The sequence below is a fragment of the Oryzias melastigma genome, linkage group LG19, assembly GCF_002922805.2.
Source record: "Oryzias melastigma strain HK-1 linkage group LG19, ASM292280v2, whole genome shotgun sequence".
NCBI classification, from domain to species: domain Eukaryota; kingdom Metazoa; phylum Chordata; class Actinopteri; order Beloniformes; family Adrianichthyidae; genus Oryzias; species Oryzias melastigma.
This window is the reverse complement of record NC_050530.1, coordinates 5,686,780-5,697,665: the sequence shown is the minus strand read 5'-3', so window position 1 is coordinate 5,697,665 and position 10,886 is coordinate 5,686,780. Positions and strand designations below refer to the sequence as shown.

At 48.4% G+C, this 10,886-nt stretch overlaps 2 protein-coding genes across 2 annotated transcripts in view; one reads left to right on the top strand and one right to left on the bottom strand.

Moving 5' to 3' along the window:
• The window catches only part of wbp2 (WW domain binding protein 2), a gene marked incomplete in the record, with an annotated part of 4,170 nt that extends 165 nt beyond the window's left edge, over window positions 1-4,005 (bottom strand). Inside the window, 8 exon segments of the mRNA XM_024264479.2 lie at window positions 1-405; window positions 1,255-1,325; window positions 1,428-1,550; window positions 1,624-1,770; window positions 1,840-1,932; window positions 2,002-2,137; window positions 2,290-2,398; window positions 3,021-4,005. Of these exon segments, the coding sequence (XP_024120247.1) occupies window positions 358-405; window positions 1,255-1,325; window positions 1,428-1,550; window positions 1,624-1,770; window positions 1,840-1,932; window positions 2,002-2,137; window positions 2,290-2,398; window positions 3,021-3,079 (786 nt within the window).
• Window positions 4,006-4,357: 352 nt separating this feature from the next.
• The window catches only part of unc13d (unc-13 homolog D (C. elegans)), a 15,922-nt gene continuing 9,393 nt past the window's right edge, over window positions 4,358-10,886 (top strand). The window contains exons 1-14 of the mRNA XM_024264470.2: window positions 4,358-4,689; window positions 7,990-8,016; window positions 8,543-8,602; window positions 8,689-8,739; window positions 8,820-8,927; window positions 9,003-9,062; window positions 9,166-9,232; window positions 9,433-9,613; window positions 9,685-9,729; window positions 9,800-9,871; window positions 9,947-10,016; window positions 10,087-10,191; window positions 10,266-10,358; window positions 10,428-10,528. Of these exons, the coding sequence (XP_024120238.1) occupies window positions 4,630-4,689; window positions 7,990-8,016; window positions 8,543-8,602; window positions 8,689-8,739; window positions 8,820-8,927; window positions 9,003-9,062; window positions 9,166-9,232; window positions 9,433-9,613; window positions 9,685-9,729; window positions 9,800-9,871; window positions 9,947-10,016; window positions 10,087-10,191; window positions 10,266-10,358; window positions 10,428-10,528 (1,100 nt within the window). The 5' untranslated portion in view covers window positions 4,358-4,629. The remainder of the gene's footprint in view (window positions 4,690-7,989; window positions 8,017-8,542; window positions 8,603-8,688; window positions 8,740-8,819; window positions 8,928-9,002; window positions 9,063-9,165; window positions 9,233-9,432; window positions 9,614-9,684; window positions 9,730-9,799; window positions 9,872-9,946; window positions 10,017-10,086; window positions 10,192-10,265; window positions 10,359-10,427; window positions 10,529-10,886) is intronic.

Sequence of the window (10,886 nt, the reverse complement as noted above, 5' to 3'; positions counted from 1 at the left end):
AAAGACTAAGCAGGAAGTGACATCATAATAATCCTGGTCTGATCCGAGATCCTCAGATCCACATCAGCGGATCCACTAAAGGGTTTCCAACCAAAGATCAGCTGATCTACAGTTTCATCCTTCCTGAAGGAAATTCAAGCTACAGGAAGCGTCCGGATCCGGACCTCTCCGGACCTCTCCGGACCTCTCCGGACCTCTCCGGACTCCTCCGGACTCCTCCCGCTCATCGGGTTAAGGTGCTGCAGAAGAAGATAAAGCTCATCACACATCACGAGGAATGCAGAGGTTCACCGGGTTTGCATGGAAGTGACAGGAATGGTTCTGGTCGGTCCGAGGGACGAGGCGGGTCGGCCGGGTCTACTGGTTCTTCTTATCCTCTGGGGGGGAGTACGGGGGAGGTTTGTCCTGCAGAGATCAGAGAAATAACCATCAGAACCTTTGGGATTCTGCAGGTGAAGACTTCCCATCATGCATTTGTAATGTTTGTAGAATCTAGAGCAGCTTCAAAGCACCAAACCGGTTCTGACCCAAAAGAGTCTGAAACTTATTGAAATGTTCCTGATTTCCTTCCGAATGGTAAATCTGAGTTTATCAAACTCATTTCTGATTAAAATGATCTCAGGCTGGGATCGAAAATCCACTGATGCATTGTGGGAAATGGATGCAAAGGTTGAATCGTTATGAGGTGAGCTCTGTCACAGAACTGAAGGGATGTTTCTCATGTGGACAGATCATCTCTGACTCAAAACCTGAGGTGGGACGGACACCGACAGGTGTTGGCTCCGCCCACTTCTTCCAGTGGTCTTTTAGGAAATTTGGTCATTTTTGCTTTAGTTTGAGGAGGTGAACTCAAGGTTTTCCTTTAACTCCTTTCCAAGTTATCTTACATTCTTCTCGTTCTTACTTTGAGAAACTAAACAGTGTTTGGAGACAGTAAGACAGGTAAAACTCCAGGTGAGCTTCCATCCCTGAAACAAGAGCCAGCGCCTGCAGGTGAGAACGTCAGACCTCGGGAAACAAAGTTTGTCTCCATCACTGCAGTGAGTGTCCGTCCTATCAGGGAAAAGGGTGGAGAGTCTGACGGTTTGGGGGTTAGTCCGGGATCAACTATCCCAGCAGGACAAATCAGAGCAGGAGTCTAAAGACGTTCAGTTCAGTGTGGTGGTTGCTATGGCAACCACAGACGCGTAAACTGTGTTAGAAAAACATGAAAAGAGAAACTTTTCAGTAAAATATGACAAACTGGAAACTCACCTCAGGCAGGTAGACGTGTGTGGGAGGGAGGGGGGCACAGCTCGCTGCTGCCTCTGCTGCTTTGGCCTCAGCTGGAAACGGGGGGGGGGTTAACATTATGAACATAAAACCAGGAACTCCAAAAACTCTTTCTAAATCTATTGTTTAGCACGACCAAACAGACGACGGCTCACCTGCAGCAGAGGACGGCAGGTCGGGGTCGTGAGGAGGCTGCTGGCCCAGAGGGGCAGAATAAGGAGGCGGGGGCATGTAGCCTGCAGAGGCCTCAAAGCCTACAGGACTGGGGTAGAACCCCCCTGGAAATCCAAAGAGTGAGGCGGGTTTCCCACAGAGACAGAACCGCTGACAGAACCACTAGAGCGACTCTACCTGGAGGAGGCGGGTTGGGGTAGGAGTAGACCGGAGGGGGGCCTGCAGGGTACATGCCGTTGGCGGGGGGAGGGGGGTGAGCGTAAGCCCCGTTTGCCATGAAGGGACATCCACCGAAGCCTGCGGTGACGGGCTGACCTCTGGAGGCTGCGGGTCAACAGAAACCATCAGGTCAGAGTCTGCAGACGCACCAACAGGAAGTGACCTTCAGCACACCTTGAGCCGCCACCTGCAGCATGGACTGGCCGAACTCGATGGCCCCCCCAGAGGAGAACACCAGCTTGAAGGTGGCACTGCCCTCCCAGCCGCCTGCAGGAGAACACGTTACAGACGTGTGCACGGTCAGACGTCACACACACGTGCACATGCCCCCCTCACCTCCGGGCTCGGCGGTCACGCTGCCTTTGATGTAGTTGGCCCCCAGCACCGGCTGCTTGATCTCACAGCCCTTCAGCAGGTAGAAGGGCATCATGAAGGACTGCAGCCCGTCGCGGCCTTTGGCCAGGAAGATCACCTGAGAGGAAGCACAGTCACATGACTCGAACCGCCGCCGCCTCCTCCTCCACCTCCTCCACCTCCTCCTCCTCCTCCTAATCCTCTTCCTCCACCTCCTCCTCCTCCTCCAACCCCCACCACCCCCACCTCCTCCTCCTCCTCCTCACTCACCCGGTACGGAGTCAGGTACACGCTGCCCTTCCTGCTCCTCCTGAAGACTTCAGGCAGACCGTCAGCATCACAGAAGACCAGCTCCACGTTGTCATGATTCATCAACACACTGCTGACACAAACAACAAACAACAACAAACATCATCAAACATCCTCCTCCTCCTGGGACCGTTTAATGAAGTCATAAAGATCCTGATGGAGCCTCAGAGCTTCAACATCCAGATAACATCACAATCTGAGGATCATCAGAACACCTGCAGAATCTGGAGGCTTCAAGAACATTTATTATTTTAGAAGAACTTTATTGAGTTCACACATATATTGTAACTCCCTGGTTTGTTCATGTTTTACAGTGATGTGCTGGTTACACTGTAGTGTTTTTCTGTTACCGATTGTTAAAAAGAAAATAAATACACAACTGAATGAGAACATTTGTTAATAGAAACTTTATGAAGAAAAATTACTCATGAAAACTATAAAAACTACAAAATAATAACAATAATATCAGCCATAATAATAACGATAACAACAACAATAATAATAGTACTTCCGTTATCGTCATTTATTTTGAAATGAAACGTTAGTTTTTCCACAAACAGCTTCCTGTGATCACATCGCATTAGCGCGCGCGCTCGCCGGCGCGTGCCGGCGTGTTGCGCAGCAGCTAAACGAACTCGGCCGCCTCGCGCGCGCGGGTTAACGGACCCGCGGCTAGCGGCGGCTAGCGTCACCTCTCGCTGTTGTTGATGATGACTCCGCCGGACTCGGACTGGTTCTGGTTCAGAGTCATGGCCGCGGGGCCTCCGGACTTCCTGTCCCGGTGAGACGGCCCGGTTCGGTTCGGTGCCGGTCTGGCTCGTGGAAGCGGACGGGGGTGGGACTGCTCGGTAACGGAACCGTTAGCTGCGCCGATACCGTTTGTTGTGAGGAGAGCGCAGCACCTGCTCTTCCGCCGCTGACGTCAGCGTGCGGGATGACGTCACGCCTGAAGCCCACGAGTACAAAACGAAGAAAGTCCAGAACGGAAAGAGACATTTCATAGTGAAATATGAAACCACTGGCCGTTAAAATAAAGCGGGGGCGTGGCCTGATGCAGGAGGAAGACAGACGGAACCAGAACCGAGAAGCTTCTCCGGGGTTCTGTAAGACCGGTTACATAACGGAGACCCGGGCTGCTGATCCTGATCCCGGATCAGTCACGGTCAGCATGGAAACTTCTGGAATCAGAAACAAAATAGAATAAATAAAAACACTTTATCCACACGTGACGCTATAGAACCGGTAATGTGGTTCAGTGTCCACACGGGCAGGAGGTGGGAATCGAACCCGCAGCTTCCACTCATCCTGTGTGAAGCTGTGTCATGGAATCTGGACTTCCAGTCTCCACTCATCCGAGTGTCTTCATCCGGGTGTCGACTGGTCGTCCACTGCACCACAGCCGCCCGGATCTCAAGCCCCTCTGATGAAGGACGCTCCACCATCCACCCGCCCTAAACCCGGGCTCAGACTCCTGAACAGTCAGATGAGGATGTTGTGGGCTGAGAGCGTCCCTGTGGTTAAGGGTTCAAACCCACTTTCCAGAGACACTTCTCATTCTAGTTTTGGTCGTTCAGAGACGGAATTGAACCTTAAAAAAGGTCAGAACATAAAACTAGGAATTCTCCAGAAAACTGTTCAATCTGAAAAAAAAAACAGAAGGTTTTCTTTGAAAAATAAAGATGTGTTTTTCAGCATTGTTCTTGTACTTTTTACAGTAAAACTTTTTGTTTGTGTGTATAAATGATAAAATATAATCATATCAATGTTTGAAAAGTTTTGTGGGAAATAAATGTATTTAGAGGAATATGAATGAATCAGAAGATTAGGAGCCTCATTTCAGATCAAAAGTCCGGTTATCTGTTGTGATTCTGGCCCGGTTCTGTTCTGGGAGAGGCGGAGGACGGTCTGGTTATTGTCATCATGCCTTGTTGTGTGAATGTTGTGTACATGCACAGAAGTCGTTACTGCTGTGAGTTTGCAGGATGTGTTGCAACCCCCCCTCAGCGGTGAAGCCTCGCCTCACATGTCAGACGTTATCGCACAGCTCCTTTCTGCCTCCCTCTGATCTGATGGTCTATGAGGCGCCAAAGGAAAGTTCTGGAGCTGCTGGAGATCACCTGACCGACCTGCTCAGGCTGCATGGACGCCTCCTCCCAACCTGAAGCGGATTTCACCGCCTAAGGTTACCACCTTCTGCAGGAAGTGATGACTTCCGGCTGCCGTGTGACATCGCCGCGGCGCTCAGCTTCCTCTCAGTCAGAGCGCTGCGGCTCATCGGGCTGATCATCAGATATCGGCGCCATGGCGAGTCAAACGGATCAGAGCAGCGCAGGACAGCACCAACTGCAAACACCTGAGGAGGTAAGAAGCACCTCGTGGGAACACTCCTGCTCCGCTCCACTGGGAGGACTCATCGCCATGGTTACCAGATCCTCTGTAGGATGGTTTTCCCTCCATTCCTCCATCTTCAGAACCAACTGAATCCCTTTCAGGGTCACAGGCCCAAGAAGGCATTTTTATCAAACTTTGACCCCATGTGGAGGTGAGGTGGGGGTAGGGGGTGGGGTGGGGTCATGCTCCAAGGTTTGAGTCACCGTCTGCGGAGGATGTTTGGAAACTGCGTGACGATGACTCACGTCGAGCTTCTCCTGGACGTCTGCGGAGGCCGAGCAGATCCTGGAAAATGGTGTTTCGCAGGCGGCTGCAGCTTCATGCTTTCCTTTTTCATGCAAATGTCTGCAGAACGCTGCTTTTGTTCCTCGCCAACACGAGGATTTTTCTGCGACGCAAGATTTCCTCTCAACGTTCAAACTCTGACAGAGGTTCAAATGTGAAAGATGTTTGTTTGCTGTTAGAGTCAAGTCGGTTTCATTCTCAGAAATAGAGGAAGTTCCTTAGAAAGACGACCTGATCAGACCACGCGGGAAAACATCTGCAGGTCTGCAGGGGTGATAAAGTACAGTGACTTGTTCTCCTGACCGTGACTCGTTCTCCTGAACGTGACTCGTTCTACTGAACGTGACTCGTTCTCCTGACTCGTTCTCCCAACTGTGACTCGTTCTCCTGACCGTAACTCGTTCTCCTGAACGTGACTCGTTCTCCTGACCGTAACTCGTTCTCCTGAACGTGACTCGTTCTCCCGACTGAGACTCGTTCTACTGAACGTGACTCGTTCTCCTGACCGTAACTCGTTCTCCTGAACGTGACTAGTTCTCCTGACCGTAACTCATTCTCCTGAACGTGACTCGTTCTCCTGACTGAGACTCGTTCTACTGAACGTGACTCGTTCTCCTGACTCGTTCTCCTGAACATGACTCGTTCTCATGACTCGTTCTCCTGACTGTGACTCGTTCTCCTGACTGTGACTCGTTCTCCCGACTGTGACTCGTTCTCCTGACTGTGACTCGTTCTCCTGACTTTGACTCGTTCTCCTGACTGTGACTCGTTCCCCTGAACGTGACTCGTTCTACTGAACGTGACTCGTTCTCCTGAACATGACTCGTTCTCCCGACTGTGACCTGTTCTCCTGACTGTGACTCGTTCTGCTGACTCTCACTCGTTCTCCTGACTCTGACTCGTTCTCCTGACTCTGACTCGTTCCCCTGAACGTGATTCGTTCTACTGAACGTGACTCGTTCTCCTGAACATGACTCGTTCTCCTGACTCGTTTTCCCGACTGTGACTCGTTCTCCTGACTGTGACTCGTTCTCCTGACTCTGACTCGTTCTCCTGACTGTGACTCGTTCTCCTGACTCGTTCTCCTGACTGTGACTCGTTCTCCTGAACATGACTCGTTCTCCTGACTCGTTCTCCTGAATGTGACTCGTTCTCCTGACTGTGACTCGTTCTCCTGACTCTGACTCGTTCTCCTGACTGTGACTTGCTCTCCCGACTGAGACTCGCTTTCCTGACTATGACTTGTTCTCCTGACTATGAGGAAAATTCTATCTAGTACAAATATCCATTTGGATTTTGTCAACCGACTCTTCATGTGTGGCACTTTCTTAATAGAATCCATTCAGTCGTAAAAAATGATGAAAATGTTTCCGGATCTTTCCAGGTTTTCCATACCATCAAACACATTTTTTTCTCTCTTCTCGGCAGTGGCTCAGGTGGTAGAGCGGGTCGGCCAATGATCGAAGGATAGGCGGTTCGATTCCGGCTCCCGCCAGCCAAGTGTCGTTGTGTCCTTGGGCAAGGCACTTAACCCTACTTGCCTCCAGTGTGGCTCCACTGGTGTGTGGATGCGTATGAATGTTCCGGTGATGGTCAGAGGGGCCGTAGGCGCGTACTGGCAGCCACGCCTCTGTCAGCCTGCCCCAGGGCAGCTGTGGCTACAATAGTAGCTTACCGTCACCAAGTATGAATGAGGTGTGAATGAATAATGGATACACAATGTAAGCGCTTTGAGCGTCTGGAAAAGCGCAGATAAATCTAATCCACTATTATTATTATCATTATAGATTCTGAGGTCATATTTTCAGATGGTTGTCCAGTTATTCGTCCAATAGAAATTTAAGACGTTTTCCTAAAAAATCCTGACTCAAACATGAACTCCATAAAGTTTGGTGTTCCTCCAGGGTCAGTTTTGGGACGGTTACTTTTTTATATTTACATAAATGATATTGCTTATATTTGCACTGGTACTATTCCACGGCTCTTTGCTGATGACACAAATCTTTGTATTTCAGATAGAAAAGTTAGTTATCTAATAGATAATCTTCAGATTTCTTCTAAAAAAGGAAAAGTAATCATTACATTTGAGATACACTAATTACATACTCTTTACTGAAGATAAAAAAATATGATGACCCCATAAATATCTATAAGAATGACATTAATGTAAGAGTTACAAACATGTTTCTGGTGTACGGATGGAGGACGAATAAAGGTGGAAAGAACATCTACGCAAGAAGATATCTGAATCTATGAGAATCATTTTCAAAATACGACACTGGGTTCATCCAGAATGTTTAGTAGTATTTATTATGGTTCAGTCTACCCTTACGTAACTTACTGTAAATGACACGAAGCCCAATGAGGAAATTGTTTTGTGATACTGAATTGAATCAAATCCTGCACTTTTACTGGCTACGTATGCAAAATAATGTTACTACATTAAAAAATTGTGAGAACTGAACCATTTTCCAAATGGAAAACACAGAGTACTTCTATTGAATAAATCAAGGATACTAGACATTAATGCTATGTGCTCCTGACCCCAACATTACATTGATATATATAATATGATTAGTCTCTAATGCGCTTTAAAAATAATTATTTCAGGTTTAATCACCATTGAACAAGACAGATTCCTAAAATACACTTGCCTCTGCACAAAACACAATGACACACAATGACACACAATGACACATGGACCCGAACCATAGAAAACTCACACTGAGCTACCACTCACTGAAAAACTCCTCGTCAAATAGACGTTAGCTAAATACTGTTTGATGTACGTTTTGTTTTTATCTATCTGTCCTTTCATGTATTTTAATGTTCTTTCATTCATTGTCGTTTGCTCAACAGAACTGTTACTGTTCTATTAATGCTCTAGTCTTTATCTTCTGTCTTATCTTGTCACGATGCTGTTCATGTGCTGAATAACGTCCTAAAGCTGACACGCTCTCCTGACTTTTTCTGCTGTTTCTGCAGGAACACGGCTTCAGACGTGTGCGGCAGGTGAGTCCAAACCCTTTTTTGCTTGAATCATTTTGGTTCATGTCCATGACTTGACTCTGTGTGTTGAGACCTTAGATCCACTAAAGAATTGTCTAAATAGTTCTACCTGTTAAAAAAAAACAACCCACGATCCTGTTAGCACCTGATCGTGGAACCTCCACCTGGAGAAGAATCAACAATCTGTTGCAGGACTGAGAGAAAAGTTCTGAGTTCTGAAGCTGCAGAGATGATTCATACGATCAACGGAGACGAAGAGAACTTCTGTCATTATGGGATGGAGAAGAAGAAGCAAAAGCTGAAAGTCAGAGACGCACAGAGGCTAACTCTGGTTAAAGTCTGAACCTGAACAGTTCTGGGTTTTGGGGGGATTCCAATAGGAGGTGTTTTTTACAGAAAACAGCTGAGAGATTAAACCATCTGGAAAAAGAGTTTTAGAAACTTTAAAGATTAAGCCTGAAAGTTGTTAGTTTAAGAAAACTAGATATGTAGAACAATCTGAAATAGTTCTTCTCTGTTTCGTCTCCAGTTCTCACCTGCTCACGCTCGAAAACTTGGGCTGACGAGGAAAAACATGAAAGGCAGAATGGTGGGAAGCACGTCTATCTAACGCTGAGATATCTACATTTACATGAGACACAACCACAGATAAACTGGACTTTCTCTTTGCTTCAGGATCTGAAAGAAGACCCAGAGGAGAGAGCAAAGAGACACAAGGAGATGGAGGTTCAGGTCTTCCCTCCGTTGGCTTCCTCTTTGGTGAAACGGCTGTTTTCCAACCACAGCTTCTCTGTTTCTGCTCTCAGCTGAAGCCGCTCTACAAGGAGCTGCTGTACACCGTCAAACACAGGATGGGCAAACCGTCCTCGCCCGACGTCCTCGCCGACAGCCAGCTGCACAAGTACATGCAGGAGGTAAACGCTCGCCTCACGCCGCCCACATCTGAGCGTGTGCAGGAACCGCGACTCAGGCTCTGCTGTTCTCACCAGGCTTTCGGTATGACGGAATCCGAGCACGCCGCTCTGATGGACAAGGTAGAAAAAACCGAGGTGAGAAAAAGAAGCTGGCACGTTCCTGCACAGACGAGTCCTGAAAGTCCTGCCGTCCTTCCTGTGACAGAGACGATCTGACTGCTTCTTTGTGACCCCACAGCCTCCCGTCTACTGTCTGAAGGCCATCGTGAAGGAAGCCAAAGAAATCCTGGGGAAAGACGTGAGTGGTGAGTTTATATCGTCTGCCCTGAAAGGTCTATATCCTGAAAATGTGTTGAGTCATTGCAAGCAAGAAGAAATGGAGTGACAGCAGAAACAAAAACATCTACTGGGCTGAGATTCCACATATCTATAGATCACTGATGCTCACAGAATGAAAAAGGGAATGTGAAGAACACCTGAAGTGACCTTCTTGACCCTTCCCCAGGCTTCAGCGACCCCTATTGTCTGCTGACCATCCTAGAAGATGAGGAGGAGACTCGGACTCGTCGCTCCAAAAGCAAACAGTTTAAATTTGTGGTAAAAGATGCCACTTCTGACGACAGGATCTACCAAACGGAGATCCAGAAGAAGACCCTGAACCCCATATGGAATCAAACCTTCATCCTGTGAGTTCTGGTGAACCTCTGAAGGCACCACAAAGGAGTGGCGGCAATCATCTCTCCTCTTTATGTTTCAGAGAGTTTCAGAAGACAGAGGGAGCCAGTTTCCACCTGGAGATGTGGTGAGAAAAGCTTCAGCTTCTGCTGTGACCTTCTTCCTCTCCGTCACGTTGCCCTGGTTTCCTCTTGCAGGGACAAAGATGAGGAGGTGTCTCTGAGCCAGAAGCTGGAGGAGATCAAAACCAACTTCAACAGCTTGAAGAGGTACCACGCTCCCTGAACGGCACACCCAGGAAAGCTCCTGATCCAAGACCCAACGATTGAACCTTTTCTCCTCAGGATGATCAAAGAAGCCAAGAAGGAGAAGGGCACCGACGACTTTTTGGGGAACATTGTAATAAAACTCCAGGTGATGGACAGTCCTGCTCATTCCTGCTTCTTCCCTCGTCTGGGTGTCTGATGATGTCATGGCTCTGCAGGACCTGCACTGCACAGAGGACAGCTGGTACAACCTGGAGCCCAGAACCGAGACATACCCGGACCGCGGGCAGTGCCACCTCAACCTCAAGTTCATCCACAAAAGTGTAAGCTCTGCAGTCATGGTCTGAGGGTAGAGTGGAGAAGGAAAGCTGAAGGTGGTCTGTTATTGCTCCGACAGAGGGACGGGACGCTGAGCGCCGGCCGCAACGCCTACATCAACTACTGTGGGATTCTGCAGCAGTTTGTCCAGGCCTACATTTCCAAACAGAAGGTAGACGCCGCCAGAGGTCATCCTCACACCGTCTGATTCTGGGGTTTTCAAGCGTTTTCCTCTCCCCAGAATTCTGCTCCATGGAAGGGCGAGCTGTGCGGTGAGGCTCAGACTCTTCTGGAACTCTACGGCACGCAGAACGACCTCTCACCGTTCCTTCAGGACCTGGGGTAAGCAGCAGTTCCCCTGCAGTGAAGAGGAGTCTGAAGCTGGTTTGTGACAGTTCCTGACCTGCCGGTGTGAAGGTGTCCACGGTTCACAAGTTCTAACTCTCAGAAGAGTCAAGAAAACCAGGAGAAACCGAAACAAAGGAAACATGTCAGCGATCTACTCACACTTTAATAACCTTCATGTTTACAGAGAATGAAAACTTTTGATTAGCAAATAAGAACCTCAGCAAATACAGGAAGTCACAGATACCAGTTTGGTTTAGTTTAGAGTAGTGTGTCAATTGGACTGGCGTGTTGTGTGGACTAGCATGTTGTGTGGACTAGCGTGTTGTGTGGACTAGCGTGTTGTGTGGACTAG